We start from the raw sequence: 22607 nt of genomic DNA on the forward strand, positions 1-22607 counted from the left end.
CATCCATCAACCCATCTTAGTCTTTCTAATGCTATTTCAAAGTTGCAAACATTAGTACACTTCAGTCCTAAATACTTCAGTATTCATATCAATAAGTACAGTTCAAAATTAGATTATAATTATTGGATAAAGTTTATATTTAGAGAAATGTACACATTTTAAATGTGACATTGGAATAAGTTTTGACCCTTATCAAGAATACTGTGATGTTATGTTATTTTTCAGCAGTTGAGTTCTCTGGTAGAATTGTGTATATTTAGATGTGCAATATGAGGATTTGATACCTAGGTAGTGTATCCATCACCTCACATAGTGTTTTAGTCAGCTTTTTCACTGCTGTGACTAAAAGACCCAATCAGAACAGTTGTAGAGGAAGAAAAGTTGATTTGAAGGTTCACAGTTTTAGAAGTCTTAGTCTATAGATGGCGGCTCCATTCCTCGAAGCTTGAGGTCAGGTGGAACACCATGGCAGAAAAGTATGGTAGAGGGAAGCAGCTCACATGATGATCAGGAAGCAGAGAGAGAGACCACTTGCCAGAGAAAAATAGATACCCCAAAGCCAGGCCCCCACTGCCCCACCTCCTCCCAGCCACACCCACCACTTCAGTTGCCACTCAGTTAATCCCTATCAGGGATTAGGTTAAAGATATAACCCAATCATTTCTCCTCCAAACCTTGTATTATGTCACATGAGCTTTTGGGGGACACCATGTCTAAACTGCTACACATAGTTACTACTTTTTCTTACTGTGCTGAGAACACTTAAGATTTACTATTAGCAAATTTCAATTTCACAGCACATTGTTAGTAGCTGTATATTCACCATGCTGTGTATTAGATCCCCAGAACTGACTCATCTGTTGACAGTGTGTACCCTTTGACCAACATCCTCTATTTCCCCCACCTCCTGCCCCGGCAGCTACCATTCCGCTGTCCTTCACTAAGTTCAGCTTTCATAGATTCCACACACAGAAGTCGTCATACGTTGTTTGTATTTCGTTGCCTGGCGTATTTCACTTAACACGATGCCTTCCATGGTCATCTGTGTTGCTGCAGATGAACACTTTTTTATGACTGAAGGGAGAGCTTTCCTAATTAATCTGGGACAACATAAACCAGGAATGTCCAGGGCCAGTTGGGACAAAACTCTTGGAGAAGGGCCCTCTGGATAGTTGATAAGCAGTGTGGACGAGTGAGCTTAGCCTCCTGTGCCCGTGGTCACACTGCTCCCCTAGAAGGCAGTTTCTCCCCACTCTTGGCTCCAGAGGTACGGCCTGGAAGGTCTGGCCCCCTTCTGGGTAGTGAAGCCTTATCAAATTGCTGTCCCTTCACTTCAGCTCTGGAGAACTGTGTGCCTCTGTTTCCGCTGAGAATCTTTCTCTGTAGTTCCTGGGTTATGCAGTAACTCCAGAGGCAGCAACAAGGCACTGTTGTGTTAGGTAAGATCTATTTATTTATTATACTATCAAGTGAGCACTTAGATAATTTTTAAAAAATAAAAATCATTACCAAACTTATTAAGTGCCTTTTCAGCATCTATCAGGATTAATTTGTTATTTTTATTTCCACTCACCTACTAACTGATAAATCATAAATAACATTTCGAGTATGACTTCATTCTTGCATTTTAAGAACAAACCTTGCGTGTTTACTCTGTGTGTGTATGTGTATAAATGTACTGCTAGGTATTTGTTAATCTTATTTAGATTTTTTTTAATTGAGATACCATAAGTGAATATCCTTGCTGGGTTGTGGTATCATGATTGTGTTGGCTTCTTGGAAGCCACCTTGGAAAACCTTCATTTTTTTCCTTCTTGCTCTATTAGTATTTAAATAGCATTTTTATTAAATTTTGCCATGGCCCCATTGAATGATTTCTATCTCAGTTCAACTTGGGTATTAAATATTATGAGTTCTGTTTTCTTTTTGTTTCTATTTGCTTTAGTATGTCTTTGCTTTGTTTATAATCTTCAGACTTTCTGAGATGTTTTATTTTAGAGTGGTCTATTACAAATGACACATAGTTGGATTTTACTTTTTTTTTCTAATATATATATTTTTTAGTTGTCAATGGATCTTTTATATTATGTATCTATGTGGTGCTGAGGATCAAACCCAGGGCCTCACACTTGCCAGGCAAGTGCTGTACCACTGAGCCACACTCCAGTCCAAATTTTGTTTTTAAGTCTAGTCCTTGTATGTCTTTTAATAATAATTTTCATCCCATCTAGGTTTTATTTTTTTAAACAGAAATTTCCAGTCTTTTATGTGTCTATTTTTATATTTTTTGCTTGTATGTTTCTTTCCATTCCTTTGTTCTCTATGCTGTATGATTTCTTTATAATTTTTCTCAAAGATAATTTGAAATACATATATATATATATAAAACTTCATTTTAGTTTTACTTGTGATGTTTAACTTCAAAAAATAAGATGAAAATTTTTCCCAGTTTGTCAACTTCATACATGCAGTAATATCTGGTTCCCCTACTCTGTGTACTTACGTTCCTCTTTCTGCCTCTTGCCCTTCCCTGTCTCCCTTATCAGATAATGATTTGCAAATATTTTCTCTCATTCTGTGGGATTAGTTCTTTCCCTCAGCCCTGGGGACTGAACCCAGGTCCTTGTGCTTGCTAGATAAGTTGCTCTACCATTGAGTTATATTACCAGCCTCTGCTTTTTTTTATACATATAATTTTTAAAATCTGAGGGTTTGGCTCAGTTGTTTACACAGGCCTCAAACTTGGGATTCTCCTGCTTTAGCCTCCTGAATATCTTATTTTTGTAAGAGTCCTTCTTTTTTCTTATGGATATCCAGTTTTCTGAGCTGAAAAAATTTCCTTTCTCCTTTGAATGATCTTGGCATTCTTTTTTTTTTTTTTGGCACGAGGGTACCAGGGATTGAACTCAGAGGCGCTTACCAACCATTGTGAGCCACATCCCCAGCCCTTTCTTGTATTTTATTTAGAGACAGGGTCTCACTGAATTGCTTAGTGCCTCGCTTTTTGCTGAGGCTGTTTGAACTTGTGATCCTCCTGCCTCAGCCTCCCGAGCTGCTGGTGTTCCGTGCCTGACTGATCTGGCACTCTTGTTGAAAATCATTTGACCATGTATATGGGGGTTTGTTTCTGGTTCCACTGTTGATCTGAATCCACAGAATATAGTCTATATATAAACTATATAAAGACACATAGTTTGTATGTCTATACTTATGTTAGAACTACACTGTTTTCATTGTTGTAACTTTATAGAAAGTTTTTTTTTTTAAATTTATTTATTTTTTTAGTTGTAGTTGCACCCAATACCTTTATTTATATATGGTGCTGAGGATCGAAACCAGGGCCTTGCACATGCTAGGTGAGCATTCTACCACTGAGCCACTACCCCAGCCCCTTAGTAAGTTTTGAAGTCAGGAGGTATGAGATTTTCATTTTGTTTTCAAAATGATTTGATTTTTCAGGGACCCTTGAGATTTCATATAAATTTGAGGATGGATTTTTTGTTTATGCAAAAATTGTTGAGATTTGGGGAGGAATTGCATTAAATCTGTAGATCACTTTGACTAGTATTGACATCTTAATGATATTAAGTCTTCCAATCCATAAACATGAGATGTCTCTCTGTTTATTTGTGTCTTTAATTTCTTTCAGCAGTGCTTTGTAGTTTTCAGTGTATATCTTTTAGCTATTTGGTTAAGTTTATTACAAAGTATTTTATTCTTTTTGATGTTAGTGTAATTGAAATTTTTTAAAAAATATTTTTTTAAATTTTAAAAATATTTAATAATGCTCATTATTAAATGTAAAGAAACAACTCGATTTTGTGTATTGATTTGATTTTGCCTAATGCAACTTTGCTAAACTTATTATTTCTGATAGTTTTTTTTTTTTTTTTGGTGGTACTGGGGGTTGGACTACCTACTACTGAGCTATGTTCTCAGCCCTTTTTATTTATTTTTATTTTGAGACACGGTCTTGCTAGGTTTCCCAGGTTGGCCTCAAACCTGTGATCCTCCCAACCTCAGACTCCTGAGTAGCTGGGATTACAAGTGTGCATTACTGTACTCAGCTCTAAGAGGATTTTTGCGGAATCTTTAGGGTTTTCTATATATAAGACTTTGCCTGCAAACAGAGATAATTCTTTTTTCCTATTTGAATTACTTTAATTTTCCTTGCTAACTTCTCTGATTAATACTTCCCTTAATACATTCAGTAGCATTGGAGGAAGTGGACATCCTTTTCTTGTTTCTAATTTTAGAGGAAAGACTTGGAATAATCTTCACCATTGAATATTTTGTTAGCTGTGAGCTTTACAAAATTATATGGGCAGCCGGGCACAGTGACACACGGAATCCCAGCTACTTGGAAGACTGAGGCAGGAGGATCACAAGTTCAAGACTAGCCTGGGCAACTTAGCCAGACCCTATATCAAAATAAAAAGGGATGGGAATGTAAACCCAGGGGTGTTCTTGGTGGTACAGTGCCCCTGGGCTCAATCCTCAGTGCCCCAAAAATGTAATGAATTGAAAAGAGAAAGTATTTGGTTTTCATTATGTTAAGGTAGTTTCCTTGTATTTCTAGTCTGTTGAGTGTGTTTTAATATGAGAGAGTATTGAATTGCGTTAAATGCCTTGTCTACATCAATTAAGGAGATCACCCCCCCCCTTCATTTTGTTACTGTGGAGTAGTAATTGATTCTTGCATTGTTAAACCATCCTGGCACACAGGAATAAATTCCACTTGGTCATGGTGTATAATCCTTTTTATTTATTTATTTATTTTTAAAATATTTTTTCAGATGTTGATGGACCTTTATTTATTCATTTTTTATACATGGTGCTGAGAATCGAACCCAGGGCCTCACACATGCTAGGCAAATGCTCTTACCACTGAGCCACAACTCCAGGCCCCAATGTATAATCCTTTTTTAAAAAAAAATGTTTTTAGTTGTAGATGGACACAATATCTCTGTTTCATTTATTTATTTTTTTATGTGGTGCTTAGGATTGAACCCAGTGCCTCACACATGTGAGCCAAGCACTCAACCACTGCGCTACAACCCTAGCCCACTGAGCTACAACCACAGCCCTGTATAATCCTTTTAATGTTATCAAGATTTCATTGAGAATTTTTGTGTCAATATTTATCAGGGATATTGGTGTATAGTTTTCTTGTAGTTCTTTGTCTATTTTTGGCATCATGGTAGTGCTAGTCTCATAAAATAAATTAGGAAGTGTTCCTCTGTAATTTTTTTGGAAGAACTTGAAAAAATTGGTGTTAATTCTTCTTTAAATGTATAAAAGAATTCACCAAGAAAACCATCCAGTCCTGAGCTTTTTGTTTTCAAGAGATTTCTGATCACTGATTCAGTCTTCTTATTAGTTGTAAGTCTATTCAGAGTTTTTCTATTTCTATAAAGTTTATTTTTTTTAAGAATCATCCATTTTATCTAGGCTATTCAGTGTGTTGATATATAATTATTTAAAGTACTCAGTGTGATCCTTTTTATTTCTGTGGCAATGGTAGTAATGCTTTCTCTTTCACTTCTGGTTTTAGTTGTCTTAAGTCCTTTCTCTTTTTCATAGTGAATCTAAGTAAAGATTTGTCAAAGATTCCTTTTCAAAGAATCATTGATTTTTCTCTTTATTTTCTTATTCTCTATTTTATTTATCTCTGCTTTAATCTTTATTTTTTCTTTCCTTTTGCTGTCTTTGGTTTTAGTTTATCTTGTTTCTTCTTAAGATTTAGAGTTAGGTTGTTGTTATTATTATTATCATTATTATTATTATTTTGTGGTGCTGGGAGTGGAACCCAGGGCCTGTGCATGCTGGGCAAGTGCTTTACCGTTGAGCTACATCCCAGCTGGGGTCTTTTTGGATGTGTTTATAGCTATGAATTACTTTGCTTAGTTGCTTTCACTGCATCCCATAAATTTGGTATATTGTGTTTTCATTTCCATTTGTCTAAAAGCATTTTCTAATTTTCCTCAGAATTTCTTCTTTAACTTAATTGCTGTTTAAAAGCTTGTTGTTTAATTTTCACATATTTTTAATTTTCTAATTCTCTCTCTATTGTTGATCTCTAGTTTATTTCTGTTGTGATGAGAAAAGATGCTGTATGATTTCCATCTTTTAAAATTTATTAGCACTTATTTTATGGTCTAACTTATGGTCTGTCCTGGAGAATATTCCCTGTTTACTGGGAAGAACATATTTTGCTGTTTGTGGCTCTCGGGTCTAATTGGTTTAGATTGTGGTTGAATTCCTGTTTCCTTATTGATCTTCTCTATCTTGATATAACTTCTGCATGTGCCATTTGCTGTTTTGGCAAATTCTGCTTTATTATTCATTTAAAGAAATTCTACTCTATAGGGTAGGTATTTTGAAAGTTGTGATTATACCTTAAGATAAGGCACACATTGTAGCAGTGTTGTTTAAATGTCCATCTAAACGTTAGTATGTCAGAGTGTGACGGTATTATCAGTAGATTTTTCTTCTTATTCTTTTTTCCACTTTTTCTTCCATGAACATGTTTCTGATAATGCTGAAAAACAATGCTATTTCAACAGACTTCACCTTAGTGCAGTTATTGAGTGTCTGCTGTGTGTGGTGCTAATTCTGGGGACAGTGAAACAAGATAGGAAATGTTACAGCTTTCCTTGGAGCTTGTGTTCATGGTTGAGAAAGACAGATATTATATAAGTAATAAATAAAACAATGTAGACTGAGATTATTTCTGTGAAGGGAAGGCATGACAGGACTGCAGGAGGAACCTAGTCTAGGTTGGCTGAGGAGAAACCAGAAGATCGTCTTAGATACAGTAAGTACAGAGACCCTGAGGCAGTTAAGAGCTAGGTTTGTTCTTGGCACCTGACAGACGGCCTGCTTGTCTCAGTGTTTTTCAGTTCATATAAATACTGGATTGACACGTCAGATGAAATCGCTGCTTTTGTAGGCCAGGACATTGGGCGCCAGCACTTCAATCTCTGCTATAGTTTGCAGTCCTGCAAGTCACTAAAACTCTCTGTGCTGCAGTTTTCTTGCCTACAAAATGAGGTCAATTATCAGTTATTTTAGGTACTTGTCGCTAACAGTTTGTGATTCAAATCAGGGCCAGGACTAGGTGAGGCAAGTGGTTGTGTGCTTGCACAACCCTGAGAGTGATAGCTTCTTTAAATTTCATACCCCAGGCTTGCCCCCCAGCCCAGTGCCAACCCTGATTCTGGTTCATTTTACTGTTCAGATGTGCTGATTGATTTGCTGATGTGTAATGTCAGCTTTATTTGTGATGCTTGTCAGGGATGCTTGTTGACTTTAACAAGCAGAGCTTGTGGTGTCTGATTATTGGGTAACATACTCTGCTCCTAACATTACTTCTTTTTCATATTTATGATCCCCATGCATGAGTTAATTCGTTATCTAGTTAGGAACTTCTGAATACTAGTTACATAGAGCCACATTTTAAAAATACTTTTATTTTATTTATTCTATTTTTATGTGGTGCTGAGGATCAAACCCAGTGCCTCACACGTGCTAGGCAGGCGCTCAACCACTGAACTATAATCCCAGCCCTAGAACCTATGAAATTTAACCTAGTGAATTATTTCTCTTGGCTATACCAGAAAACCTGGTAACAGTCTTATATGTGTTTTATGTTGTTCTTTAGATCAGTCCAAAATATTTGTGAAGGTTTTTACTGAAATTGACCGGATGCCCCAGCTCCTTGCATACTATTACAAGTGTCACAAGGTAAGAAGCTGCAAACCATTACAATTGTGGAGTGCTCATAGCTCTGGCAACAGCAGTTTGACTTAAGGGCTGTTTTTCTTCTCGTTAACCAGTAGGGGGCACTCTTGGTCCAGCGTATGGGCACATCTAATTGCCAGTTGGAAAACATTTCATCAGTTTTCATCCTCTTTTGTATTTACAGCTGGATTCATTTAGATGGATTCAAACAGACTTGAAAAATTGTTTTAATTTATTCCCATTTTTGTATCTTAAGGGAGATTCATGTCATAAGCTTTATTGTGCCTTTCAGCAAACTGTAAGACTTTTTAAAGTTTTGTGGGGTTGATGAAGTTCGGTTACCAAAACACAGCAGCTTCCTGGGCTGACCTCCAGTCCTTGAAGCCCAGTCCTTCAAGCCCCTGTGTCCTGAAGCAGTAAGGAGTGGACATGAAGCTTTAGCACCAACTCACAGCCACCTCTAAGGTCTCTTCTGAAGAGCGCAGCACACTGGGTGGAGCATCCTGGCGTGTCTTTGGGGCAGGGTAAAAGGAGAGAGGTACTTGGAGGTGACACATTCAAGGTTTGGATGATTATTACAGGAGATTACTGTTTTTGTTTTCTGCCTTTTTAGGAAAAAAAAAGTGAATGGATTCAGCGGGCACTTGGCTCGGGACAGCAGGCAGCAGTGCTCACTGGGGTGGTGGAAGGGAAGGGCAGTTGGAGCAGGCCACTTATTCAGTGCTCCCAGCAAGGTCCTCTCTGTTGTGCCTCTGCAGGTGCAGCTTTTGGCAGCCTGGCAAGAGCTGTGCCAGAGTGACCTGCCCCTGGACCGCCAGCTCACCGGCCTCTATGACGCCTTGCTCGCTGCTTGGCACACGCAAATCCAGTGGGCCACGCAGGTAACAGCTTACGTGGTTTTTAGGGGAATGGGTAACCGGCTGGGAGCACCTGCTCTCAGCTGCAGAGCCCCACGGGAAACGTCCCCATCTGTCACCATCACCAAGGGGTTAAAAGACAGGCTTGGAAACCCAGGGCAGTGAAGTCCTTAGGTTTCCATTAAAGCTCTTCTTATCACTCTTATCCGTATCTTAAGTGGAATCTAATGTGACAGTGCTGCCTGTGGTTCAGCTAGGGAGCCTTTGGAATTCCTGGAAGCCGTTATCTTCACATCTGAAGGCAGGAGGCCCCTAGTCAGGCGGTGGTGGGGAACCGGCTGTTCATATCTCAACCTCAGGTAAAGCTTACCTGGCCTGCAGTCACTTTCCCTTCTCTCATCAAGAGTTAGAGGAAGAGTATAGTGTTGAGGGCACCCTCTGAGCAGGGGCAATGAAGCAGAGGGTTCAGGAGGAAACTTCCCATCCCTTACCCTCCCCAGGTCTCTAGGCGTTTCCAGACGGAGGGGAATGGAGCGTCACTGGTTCATCCGCAGGCCAGGAGGGCAGCAGACCCTCTTGTAGAAGGGGAGCAGCCCGAGTACTTGGGCTTATTGGTGGTGTGGCTTATTATTTTTCTCGTCATTAGTTGTGGATTGCTCTTTAGATGTTCATCAGTCATTTGGTGGAATAAACTCAAATGTACCCGAGAGATTCCCTGCACAGGGTCATGGCGTTGAGGATGGCTAAAGCCCCTTTCTCCATCCTGGCTTCTTCTTCCTTGAACTAACCTAATTCAAACTTCGGTAGGTTTTGTTTGCGTGATTTTTTAAGGAGAAAAAGAACCTCAGATCATGAGTTTTCAGCAGGCCTATATGCTCACACCCGTTTACCGCCCAGGCCTCTTCTACCACTTCTCAAACCACAGGAGAAAAACGGCTCTTGCCTGTACATACAAATGCCCTTCCTCGTCTGAGAATCATCTAGGAGAAAGAACTGGGGCTTCTCAGACTTCTGCTTGGTCCTCACTGTTGGTTTTGAAGGCATAAGTTTATGCTTATTTATACCTTTGGCCGTGGCCTGTTTTCTTGACGGGATGTGAGCATGTCAGGTGGGCTTTCATCTCCAGCAGCTCAGCAGAGTGCAGGTGAGGCCAAGGGCCGCAGGTTCTGTAGGTGTGTCTCCTCCACATTTCTGTTCCCCTAGGTTTTCTTTTTTCTTTTTTTCTTTTTTTAATATTTATTTAGTTTTCGGTGGACACAAATCTTTATTTTATTTGTATGTGGTGCTGAGGATCGAACCCAGGACCTCGTGCATGCCAGAGGAGCACTACCGTTTGAGCCATATCTCTAGCCCTCCCCTAGGTTTTAAATGAACCTTTTCCTGCCTGTTGCTGGGGATCAAACGAGGGCCTTGCACATACTAAGCAGGTGTTCTAACTGAACTACACCCCTGGCCCTCCCCCAGTATTTAGTATGAAAAATACCCAACATATAAAAAGGCTGAAATAATTCTACAGTGAATACCCGTGTACCTACCTCACAGCTGGACAGTGAACATTTTGCTGTTTGCTTTGTCACAGATTTATCCTTCTATCCATCGTCTATCTACTCATCAAACCTTATTTTTTGATTCATTTCAAAACAAGTTGGGATATAACATTCATTTAAGAACACGTATATGTATATATATATATGTGTGTGTGTGTGTGTGTGTGTATTATTAACTAGAGTTCAAGTATTTTTTTTGAAGTAAAATTATGAAATGCAGTGATCTTAAATATACCATTTGATTAATTCAAACAAATGCAAATAGATGTGACCTTATCCTCTTTCTAGACACGAATCATTACCATCCACCTAGAAAGTTCTCTCACACTTCTTCCCGGGCAGCTATTGCTCTGATGTTCCCCCCACATAAATTAATTTAGCCTGCTGTGGGATTTCACACAGATGGAAGACACTCTGTGGCAAGGCATCTTTATTGTTGTGGCAAGGTTTCTTTCATCTGGTGGGTTTTTGAGACTTACTAATTTGTATGTATTGCTAGTTTGTTCCCTTTTATTGCTGAATTCTGTTACATGATGTGAATAGACATCATTTAAAAAAATTTTTTTAGATGTTGATGAACCTTTATTTTATTCATTTATTCATATGCAGTGCTGAGAATTGAACCCAGTGCCTCACACATGCTAGGCAAGAGCTCTACCACTGAGACATCGTTTTGTTTGCACATTTTCTTATTGATGGACACTTGATCTACTTGATCTCATTCTAGTTTGGGACCATTATGAATAAAGCTGCTATGAACATTGTTCTATAAGTGTTTTTTTTAAGACACATGTCTTCATATCTCCTGAGTAAACACCTAGGAGTGGAATTCTGAGATCATAGGGCAGGTGTATATTTGGATTTATAGGAAACTGCCAGGCCTTTTTCTAAAGTAGTCGTCCTTATTGCACTCCCACACAGTGTGAGAGTTCTGATTGCTTCCTGTGCTTGCTAACACGAGGTGTTGTCGGTCTTCTTAATTTTAGCCATTCTGCTGGGTGTGCAGTAGTGTTCTATTGTGGTTTTAATTTGCATTTCCCTGATGACTAAGGGCACTAAGCACCTATTCATGTGCTTCATGGCCATTTGGATGTCTTCCTTTGTGAAGTGTCTATTCAAGTCCTTTGCCCATGTGAAACATTGGGTTGTTTGCCTTTTTATTATTTAGTTGTAGGAGTTCTTTATGTATTCTGGGCATAAGTCCTTTGTCAGATATGTTCGTAGACATTTGCACATTTTCTTCCAGTCTGTGGCTTGAAAGAGGTTTTATTTTTAATTTTTTAACTTTTTTGCAATGCTGGGGATCAAACTCAGGCCCTTGCAGGTGCTGGGCAGGCACTGTGCAAGCACTCCATCACCAAACTACATCCCAGCCCTGAGGAGAAGTTTCAATTTTGATGAAGCCTATCATTTTGTTTTTTCTTTTATGGTTGTTGCTTTCTGTATCCTAAGAAGTCATTGCTAGTCCTCAAGTTTCAAGGATATTCTTCCATGTTTTCTTCTAGGAGTTTGTTTAGCTTTTAACGTTTAGATCTGTGGTCCATCCTGAATTAGCTTTTGTGTGTAGTGAATGCAGCTCTGGACTATCTTTCTGTGGCCCAAGTTGATAAGACTGGTTTAACTTAAATGACTTGGGGGTGGGGGCGAAGTTAGACTATGGTTGTATTCCAGAGAGTTCTCATTGGTTGGTCGATATGTGAAGTCATGTTCTAGACCTCTAGTGGCATTTTTAAAAAAATGCATGTTTCAGTTAAGACCCCTAAACCCCTTATGTTTAGAGGTTTCCCCTTTTTTAAAGTAACTGGACAAAAAAGATTCTGTGGCCATTTCGAAAGAACAACAGAAGTTTTCAGACTTGGAACTTGGGGGCTCAGTGATGACCCTTAGCTGTAGAAAATAGTAACTAGACATGGAAAAACTGGGCTGGAGGTGTAGCTAAGTGGTAGGGCATTTGCGTAGCATGTGTGAGGCCCTGGGTTGGATCCCCAGCACTGCAAAAACCAGACCAGAACAAACCAAACCTGATGAATTAAGTTTCATCAAAATTAGAACCTCTGCTTAAGTCATAGACTAGAAGAAAACATCTACAAATATATCTGACAAAGACTTATATCCAGAATATATAAAGTACTCCTACAATTAAAAAACAAAAAGGCAAAAAAAAAAAAAAACAAAAACCCAGTTTTTTAAATGGGCAAAAGACTTGAATAGACACTTCACAAAGGAAGATATATGAATGGCCAGTAAGCCCACAAATAGGTGCTCAGTGCCCTTAGTCATCAGGGAAATGCAAATTAAAACGACAGTGGGATACTGCTGCACACACCCACCAGAATAGCTACAATAAAAAAGAGTAACAATACCAAACTATGAATAATGGGCAAATCTCGCAATATTTAAAAATATAAAATATAAGAGAACTTTTAAAGTAAATTTAAAATAAGAATTTGGTGGACCTGGGCGTGGTGGAGCACGCCTATAATCCCAGTGGCTCAGGAGCCTGAGTCAGGAGAATCGAGAGTTCAGAGCCAGCCTCAGCAACAGTGAGGCACTAAGCAGCTCAGTGAGACCCTGTCTCTAAATAAAATACCAAATAGGGCTGGGCATGGGGCTCAGTGGTCGAGTGCCCCTGAGTTCAATCCCTGGTACTGCCCCCCACCCCTACCCCCACCCCACAAAAAAAGAATTTGGTGGTGATACATAGGGTGAATTGCTAAGGAGAGTTGGGAGACAGACAGAGCCTTTGCCTGGTAGGGATGATGCTGGTGCTGTTCAAGTTGAAGAAGGAACAGTCGTTGAAACAATTGTTAGTAACCAGTAAAGGGATTCAAAGAAAGGAAAGTCAAAAGGGAGATTTTCATCCTGGTGAGTGGAGACATTATTGACAGAAGTAGGAAGTTGAAGGGAACACCTGTGGAGTTCAGTGGGGACATGATGGATTCTAATTTTGGGTGCTTTTAAGTTCCCAAGTGTCAGTCTAACCGTGACTTCCAGTAGATGGCTGGATGACTGCCTCAGGAAATACAGATTGGAGCATCTGCCACAAGTTGGTCATTTTATAATTTATTGGATTTGATTGTTTCTTTCCCCCTATTTCTTTGTCCCAGACTCTAGCAGGGTGGCACTATGTGGAGTCTAATGTAGGATGTATCAAGGGAAACAAATGTTCTTTGCAGTTTTGTAAATTCTCTGAGAATTAAAAAAATATATACATATTTTGGACCATGGGCATGGCCATCCCATAACCAGTTGCTAAGGATCTTTAATCCTTCTCAGGTTAACTTTTTACACAGTGTAAGATCCGGGGCCTACCTTGTACTTTTGCATACGGACATCCAGTTTTCTGAGAACCATTTGTTGCTATGATTGTGCTTTTCCTATGAAATGGCCTTGGCACCCAGGTTTAAATCAATTGGTCTTAGATGTCTGGGTTTGCTTCTGGGCTTTCTGTTCTATTCCACTGGTCTGTGTGTCTGTCCTTATGCTATCATTATACTTTTGAAGAAGTTTTCAGCCACACTTGAGGTATTGGGATTAGGACTTTACTTATAAATTTTAGGGGAACACAGTTCAGACCATAACATTCCCCTTTCTTCATGAAGCCAAACAGGGCGAGTCTTTTGACTTTGCTCTCCTTTTTCAAGACGATCTTGATTATTTGGGGTACCTTGAGCTTCCAGATGAGTTGTTTTTGTGGTTGTTCCTTCTATGCACTGTGCAACCCACTTCAGTGCCAGCAGCCTGTGGACACAGAGGCCAGGCAACGGTTTGGGGGCATAGTTTGCTCTAGCATGGGACACTATGAGAGGCCCCAGGGACAAGCCTACATTAATCCAACCCATGCATTCAAATGAATTTTTGAATGGATTTTTCTATTCCTCAAAAAAAAAATACTATTGATGTTTTGATCAGTGCTTGCATTCCATCTGAAGGTGGCTTTGGGTTGTGTTGACATCTTAAGAACACTAAGTCTTCAGATTCATGAACATGGCATGTCTTCACTTATTTGTCTTCTTTCATTTTTTGCTGTTTTGTAGTTTTCAGTGTATAGTTGTTCAGCTTTTTGGTTAAGTTTATTCCTAAATACTTGGTTCTTTTTGATGCTATTGCAAATTGACTTGTTTTTATTAATTTCCTTTTCAGATTGTTCATTGTTAGTGTGTTGACAGACAACTGATTTTGTGTGTTGATATTATTACCTGCAACATAGCTGAATTTTAACTCTTAACAGTATTTTGTGGATTATTTTGGATTTTCTACACATAAACCATGTCATCTGTAAACAGAGATCACTCTGTTTTCAATTTGGACACCTTTTATTTCTTGTTCTTGTTCTTTTCCAGTTGCTCTGGCAAGAATTTCCAGTACTATGTTGGATAGAGTGGCAAAAGCAGGCTTCTTTGACTTGTTCCTGAACTTAGAAGGAAAAGCTTTCAGTCTTTCACCATTGAGTCTGATGTGAGCTGGGTTTTCACCTATTGCCCTAGCATCTGGAAGAAGTTTCCTTCTATCCCTAGTTTGTTGTATGTTTTGTCATGAAAGGGTATTTTGTTAAATGGATTTTCTGCATTAATTGAGGTGGTCATATGTATTTCCCCCTCATTCTGTTGGCATGATATATTAAATTGATTAATTTTTATACATTGAACTGTTCTTGCATTCCAGGAGTAAATCTCACTTCATGACGGTGCATACTCCTTTTGATGTGCTGCTGAATTCAGTTTCTAGTACTTTGTTGAGGATTTTTGCTTATACATTTACAAGGGATATTGGTCTGTGGTTTTCTTGCAGTGTTTCTGTAAGACGCCACACCGCGCTACGAATGGGAGACACCACACGACACAGATCACCGGAGAGGTTCCGCTTTATTACAAAAGGCTGTGGGTTTATATAGGTCTAAGGAGAGGTAGCAGGGCTGAGGTAGATAACGGGTCGCCCGTTTATTGGCAAGCTCTTCCATATGTCAGTTCCAGAGCCCAAGAAGTTAATTCTTATTGGAGCTAAGGTTTCCCACCCGCAGGATTTGAACATTGGTGCCGGCGGGAACGTTTCACCCCAGTGAAAGAAAAAAAAGAGGAGAAAGAGGGTCATTAGGCGCCATGTTGGGGTTTTTCTCTGGGGTGCTGCTGCCGTTATATGTTTTCCCAACAGTTTCTATCTGCTTTTCATATTGGGATGATGCTGACCACACAGAATGAGTTAGGAAGTGTTCTGTATTAGTTGTAAGGGAGTATCTTGGACTGGCAAGTTTAAGCAACAGAAATTAATCTCCTCAAAATTCTTAAAGTCTTGGAGTCCAAGATAAGGATTGTTATTTTTCAGTTTTTGGCGGACACAACATCTTTGTTTGTATGTGGTGCTGAGGATCGAACCCGAGCCACACACATGCCAGGTGGCGTGCTACCGCTTGAGCCACATCCCCAGCCCTGAACATAATATCTTGATTTCATTTTTATGTGGTGCTGAGGTTTGAACTCAGTGCCTCACATGTGCTAGGTGCCCACTCTACCACTGAGCCCCAGCCCCAGCTCCCCTTTGCTACCTTTTTAAAGGTCTTGTCTGCAAATATAGTCAAATTCAAGGTATTGGGATTGGGACTTCTCGTACAAATTTCAGGGGAACACAGTTCAGTCCATAGCATATTCTCTCTTCTTCAGCTTTATTCCAAGTGTTTTAGAAGGGTTGGCCTTAATTCTTCTTGTATATTTTGTAGAAGTCACCAGTGAAGTCATCTGATCCTGATCTTTTTTTGAGGGGAGGTTTTGATTATTGATTCAATGTCCTTACTATAGGTAGAGGAGGATTCCAGTTTTCTCTTCCTGAGCCAGTTTTGGTGGGTTGTGTTCTATTCGTATTCTAGGAATATGTCCATTTCATTCAGTTTGTTGGCATACAGTTGTTCACAGAATTCTCTTATAATCATTTTTATTTCTGTAAAATTGGTACAATGCCTTAATTTTATATCTGATTTTAGTAATTTAAATTCTTTCTCTTTTTTTCTTAATCAGTCCAGGTAAAAGCAGTTTTTTTTTTTTAATTAATCTTTGCAAAAACACCCTGCAATTTCTGGTGTAATAGACTTTACTTTTGTTGATTTTCTATCCTCTTATTTATCTCTACTTTAATACATATTATTTCCTTCTGCTAACTTTGGGTTTAATTTGATCTTTTTCCCCCTAGTTCTTTAATGTGTGCGCTTAGGTCGTGCATGTGAAATTTTTCTTTTTCTAATCATACACACCTGCAGCTCTGCAGGCCTCTTAGTATTGCTTTTGCTGCATCCTGTAAGTTTTGTTTTGTTCTTTTCATTTTCATTTATCTCAGAGTATTTTGTAGTGAAATTTTGAATTCTTTTGGGTTTATAGTTTTAAATTTGTACTTTTTTGGCCTTGGATTTGCCTAAAAAAAAGTTCTTGTATCATCTCATGTTTGTACATATCTAGGTTATGTTTTAACAAAAAAGTACTTAACCAACCCTGGTGGTGTAGACAGAACCCCCTTCTAAGTGAACTATGTACATTATTCAAAAATTTCCCAAGAAATCTAAAGTACATATAATGAGAGAGAAAAGACTATCAATGAATAATTTTAACGGGTCTAGGTACACTCTTCTGTGTGGTCCTTAAGAGAATCCATCAAGATCAGTGTCAAGGAGAGGCTGCAGCCAGACTGAGTCTGCATAAAGATCCTTCCAGTTGTGATTCAGTGAATTGCTTTTCTTTCATTGGTGCCCCCACCCCTGCCCCAAAGCCATTTCTCCTTTGGCACCTTCATAGCCCTCCCTCCAGTCAGTTTCTGGTACCATCTAAACACCGCAGGAAAACATTTAGTAAATTTGTAAATAGGAAGGCACTGGTTGGGGGTTGGGGGTGGCAGCAGTAGACAGGACAGGACATTGTCCATCATTCCAGACACCTTCCAGGTCCTGCAGATTTGCTGTGCTTTCTGAGCACGTTCACTCTGCCGTGAGGGGACCTTTGGGCTTGTAGCTCTTGACTAGTCACTTTTTACCTATTAAGGGGATTTCTTTGAGTGATCCAGAAAACAGCTTCTTTAAGAACTCTGTCCTGTTGGTGGCGCGAGCTGACACAGCTGCCTGTTTCCCACTGCAGGTTTTCAAGAACCCTCACGAGGTTGTGACAGTGCTGCTGATCCAGACCCTGGGGGCCTTGGTGCCCTCCCTGCCTATGTGCCTCAGCGCTGGCGTGGAGAGGGCGGGACCCGAGCTGGAGCTCACCAAACTGCTGGAGTTCTACGACACCACCGCCCACTTTGCCAAGGGGTTGGAGGTGGCACTGCTCCCCCACCTACGTAGGCATTCCTTCCTCCCTTCTCCGACTTGTCTTTACTTGCTGTTTTGCAGCTTCTGGGGCCTGGGTTTGTTTCTTTTTCAGGGGACTGTGCAGAAAGGGGAGGATTCCAACACAAATGGAAGGCTGTCCATGGAAACTGCCCTTAGGGAAGTGGCTGTAATATACTTGTCTAGTATCCCGGGTATTGTCTAGTGCTTTCTCGGCTCTGGGGACTGAGGGACCTTCTGCTGTGGCTTAGCATGTGAAAGAGGCAGGAAGACGCAGGTGGCAGGAGCTGGCAACAGGCTTCCTGGGAGGATAGTGTTCTCTTCATTTCGAGTCACGAAACCTTAGTTCAACCTCTAAAGTAAGTTTGAGGGGACACTTAGGTTGTAGGGGCTTCTGAAGGGGAAACAGCAGGTTTGTCGTGACAGCGGAGCTGTGTTAGGACTACGGGTAGCTGTGTGGAAAAGGGCTCTCCTGGTGGCTGAGAGAAAAGCACTCACTCCTCATTCCCTTTGGGGGGGTGATGCATGGGATGGTGCGTTTTCCCAGCTGTTTTCCGTCTGTGTTAAAACCATCGTAAATTTTTAGATATCATAGACCTCGTGACACATGCTGCTGTCAAATCAGGAAGTTGCTTGAGGAAGGCCTTGTTCTGCCATGTGGCTGCTGTGTGTCACTCACTGCGTTTATTTAATAGTTATTCTCTTTAATGACATTTGTGCTTAATTGCCTGGACATTCCAGGGAGTGTGTTTGTTGTTCAGGTTCCTGATGAGTCACAGGTGTTTTTGGCACACTCGCCTTAGGTGTGGGAGAGGCACGGTGGATGTGGGTGGCTTCCAGAGGACCACGCTGCCCTGGCAGGTGGCTACAGAGTGTGCAGGCCGTGGATCCTGCTGGAGCAGAGTGGGACGAAGGCAGGGCAGGGGACAGGTTGCATTCCGCCCACAGCCATGGACTTTCCAAGCGAGGAGAACCACCCTCTGCAGAGTCAGATAGAGGAGTGCTTTGTCATCGGCCATGGGAGTGCAGATTTCTGACAGTGGCTGTGGAAGGTTTCAAAATAATGTTTTGTTTTACTTTTAATTGAAAAATACTTTGGAAACACAAAAAATAAAAGAGATGCTAAAAGTGACCCATAGCTTCATCACTCGGAGTCACTGACAGCATTGCATTTCTTCCCAGTAATTCAAATGTAAATGCAGGTTGTTTTAAGCATTAATAAAAATATTTAGCTTGTGCTATGTATTTTTATGGTGCTGGGCATTGAACTCAGGGCCTTGTACATGTGAGGCAAGCACTCTACCAACTGCCCCAGCCCAAGACCTGTTTTTTTTTTTTTTTTAAATTTTTTTATACATTTATTTTATTTGTTGATTTTTATGTGGTGCTGAGGATCGAACCCAGGGCCTCGCACGTGCTAGGCGAGCGCTCTACTGCTGAGCCACTACCCCAGCCCCAAGACCTGTTTTTTTTAATCTATATTTTTTTAGTTGTGGATGGACACAATACCTTTATTATACACACACACACACACACACACACACACACACACATATTTTTAAATTTTTAAAAAATTATATATTTAATTATAAACAATTATATTTAATTGTTTTTTAAATTAATCTTTTTTTGTACAGGGGATTGGACCCATCTGTACTTTACCACTGAACTATATCCCCAACCCTTTTTAAATGTTTTCTTCTGAGGCAGGGTCTCACTAAGTTGTTGAAGCTGGCCTTGAACTTATGATCCTCCTGTCTCAACCCCCCGAGTTACTGGGATCACAGGCGTGTACCACCGCACCTGGCGGTGGCTTATAATTTTTTAGCCACTATTATAAGTACAACTGTTATGAACTGTATTACCCATTAATGTTTAAACCTAATTCTGATTGGTCCTTAGGATAAATTTTAAATTGTAGTCATGAAGAAGTGGAAAAATTGAAAGATGTTTTTCCTACTTTGCTCATTAGAAAGTTTCTGCCAATTTTTGTATAATAGTGAATAAAGGCACCAGGTTGTTCCTGCCTCTTCCATCGTTGTCAGATTCTTATACAGTTAATAATATATCATTTTAATTTACTTCAGCATTAGCAAGTTTGAAAATTATATTATAAAAATGATCTCTTTTTCTTTTTTGGTTGCTTATTTGCCTGTTCTGCTTGGAGTTTTAATCTATTTCTTGTTAATATCTTAGAGTAATTTATTTAAAATAGTGTTATTAAATATGTTTGTAAAAAGCAACAAAAATATATGTTACATAGTCTCCTATATTCCTATTTGCTAGAAGTAACCATGTTTAAAATTTTGACATACTCCTAAAAGATTCTTATGTAGTGGACTTTTTCCTGTTGTTTATCAAATATATTTCTGATATATTTTCTAACTTTTATTTTACCTTTAACATGTTTCTGTTATTTTACTAACAAATACCCATACATGATATAATTTAAAATATAAAAGATTATGGAAAAGAAAGCAAATTTTTAAAATGTAACTTAAGTTGATTTTATAGTTAACAAGCAATGTGTATTTATTATAGATAAATCCTGAAAATACAAGGAAGGGGAAAAAAATCATCCTCAACCTGCCTTCTAAAACAGCATTTTGGGATTATGTATATGTGCAGATTTTGTGTATGAGTATCCATATGTTTATATTCTTAAATTTGGTTTCAGTAGAATATTATCACACCCAAGAACTTAATTTTGATTTCATATTGTCAGCTAACGTGCAGTGGGTGCTCGGGTTTCCCCAGTTCCACAGGTGTCTGTCTGCATAGCGGCTTCCCCACCTCTGCCTCGCACTGACCTCTGGTTCACGAACATACATTGCCTCGATTGTCCTGTTTCTGTAGATTAAAATCTCTTTTAATCTACAACAGTCATTTCATTTTTCTTTTGTTTTTCATGACATGGACGTTTTTGAAGAAGAAAAAGTCGTTTTCTTATGGAATGCCCCACATTCCAGGCTTTTATTAGTAGATTTATCTCAAACATTTTTAGCAAAACTGTTGCATTGATGCTGATGTGACTTCCCATTGCATCACCTCGGGAAACACATAATATCGAATTGCCGGTGACAGGTTAGATTAATCACACTGTAAATGTATCCTCCAGATCTCCCCATTGTCGTTACCTTTTCCTCTTTGTAATTATTAGGTAATTTGTGGGGTGATACTGTGAGCTCATAGGAATATGCCATTCCCCAAGAAACAATTGCCCAGTGATATCAGCACCCATCGATGAGCCTTGCCTTAATGAATTCTTACAGTGCTGATTGTAAAATAGTGATTTCGTAATTATATCATTCATTCTACAATTATCTGCTGGCATTCTCTTATGAAGAAGAATTTCCCTTTCTGACTCTTTTTTTAAAAATATTTATTATTTAAGTTTTTTTAGGTGGACACAATGTCTTTATTTTACATTTATGTGGTGCTGAGGATCGAACCCAGTGCCTCATGCATGCTAGGAAAGCACTCTACCACTGAGCCACACCCAGCCCCCCTTTCTGCCTCTTTGATGTCACTATAAATTCATGGATTTTAAAAAATATTTTATTATTTTTTTAATACTTACAAAGAAGCCCACTTGATGGACAAAAATTCATGGATTTTAAAAAATCCAGTGTGTTATGATTTGTTACCTTTTTTTTTTTTTTTTTTTTTTTGCAATACTGGGTATTGAACCCAGGGCCTTGTGCATTTGAGGCAAGCACTTTTCCACCTGAGCTATATCCCCAGCCCCCTCATTGTTACCAATCATTTTGATGTCCAAATTATTTCATTTTTGTACTGTGGGTCCCCATTCAGCTGACTCTCATACCTTTTTGGCATGTCTCTAATCAGTCTTTGAATGCTTCCTTGCTTTTTGGCACAGACTATTCCAGAAGCACCTGTGCTTTCCTTTACCCCTCACCTGGAGTCAGCTGTTTTTCCAGGGAGACTAGTTTCTTCTGTTGAAAATTGGTATTTAGAAATGAGAGTCTGAACACCATGGCTGTTCATTGTTGCTGAGGTATCATTACTTCTAGGCTCTTTTGGTGGACAGAGCTAGGAAATACATATTTTTTAAAAATTGGCAATTTATACTGATATTTCCCAGTCAGATTTAATGCTATAAAATTTTTACTTTTTGCTTTTTCAAGCCCACTTACATCTCCCATTTCCTGCAGTGAGAATCCTGGTTCCCAATCAGGATACACACATACACAAATGTATATGTAATTATTTTTCATGACCACATTCTGGATAGGTCAACATATTTTTAACTTACTCATTCAAACACCAGAGGACTGTACTGAAGTTTAGAAGCTGAGGATGCAAAGATGAACAAAAGCAGACACCGTCCCTAGAGTATGCAGTGGGAGAGAATCAGGTCGTCACACTTGACGGATGTATGATTACAAAGTGAGATGAGCACTATCAAGAAAACAGGTGGTCCTAAGCATTTATAAACAAAGAAAGATAATTGAGTCCAACAGAATCAAGCTGGTTGAGTATTGAAGGAATTAGCTGATGAAAAGAGGTAGGGAAGCAGAGGGTCCTTCCACACAGGAGGCTCAGCTTGGGACCAGAAGTTCCTATGAGGCTGGAAGCCAGGGGAAGAGTGAAGGAGGAGGTGGCTATAGAATTAATATTAAAGATGTGGCATGTGGCACATTTTATCTACTCAACAAAAGCCTTTTAAGATTGTTGGCATCAGTTCCCTCATTTTGTCATTGAGGGAAAAGGGCATCTGAATGCATAACCAGGGCCTTCACTCCTAATTGCCACCATCTTCCACTTCCTGAGGTCAGGCTTTGCAGCTGAAGAGCAGTAGAGATCTTTGGGAAGAGGCGAGTGGGGCAGAGATGTGGCCAGGCTTCTGTTGGGGAGTGTTCTGCCTTCGGTGTGGAGGACAGGTGGAGGGGAGCAGAGATTGTGAGGAGTCAGTCAGCAGGCTGCTGCACTTCCTCATCGTCTTCAGATGGCTTCCACAGCCCTGTCCTGGCAGAGTGTTCGTGCTTGTGCACTGTGTTCCTGCACTATTGTTTGCTTCTTGGGTGTAATCCTTAGAAGTTGAATTGCTGCACTGTAGAATAAGCACATGTACATTTTGGATACAAACATGTTTTAAATTTGTATGTAACTGAACTTGGGCTCTCCTGTTTCCCTAAA

General features: G+C 39.6%; 1 protein-coding gene and 1 non-coding gene across 4 annotated transcripts in view; one reads left to right on the plus strand and one right to left on the minus strand.

The window, feature by feature from the left end:
• The window catches only part of Cog7 (component of oligomeric golgi complex 7), a 63339-nt gene that overhangs the window by 8187 nt on the left and 32545 nt on the right, over positions 1-22607 (plus strand). For all 3 annotated transcript variants that reach the window (XR_005730309.2, XM_078024212.1, XM_005323747.5), the window contains exons 5-7: positions 7664-7746; positions 8502-8624; positions 17260-17458. Coding sequence is in view for 2 of the 3 variants with exons in the window: in XM_078024212.1 (XP_077880338.1) it covers positions 7664-7746; positions 8502-8624; positions 17260-17458 (405 nt within the window). In the remaining variant the exon portion in view is untranslated. The remainder of the gene's footprint in view (positions 1-7663; positions 7747-8501; positions 8625-17259; positions 17459-22607) is intronic.
• Positions 13859-13991, minus strand: LOC120887723 (small nucleolar RNA SNORA42/SNORA80 family). The gene has a single exon (XR_005731056.1). It is a non-coding gene; the product is annotated as a small nucleolar RNA SNORA42/SNORA80 family (small nucleolar RNA).

This window comes from Ictidomys tridecemlineatus, chromosome 10 (assembly GCF_052094955.1).
Source record: "Ictidomys tridecemlineatus isolate mIctTri1 chromosome 10, mIctTri1.hap1, whole genome shotgun sequence".
Taxonomy (NCBI): domain Eukaryota; kingdom Metazoa; phylum Chordata; class Mammalia; order Rodentia; family Sciuridae; genus Ictidomys; species Ictidomys tridecemlineatus.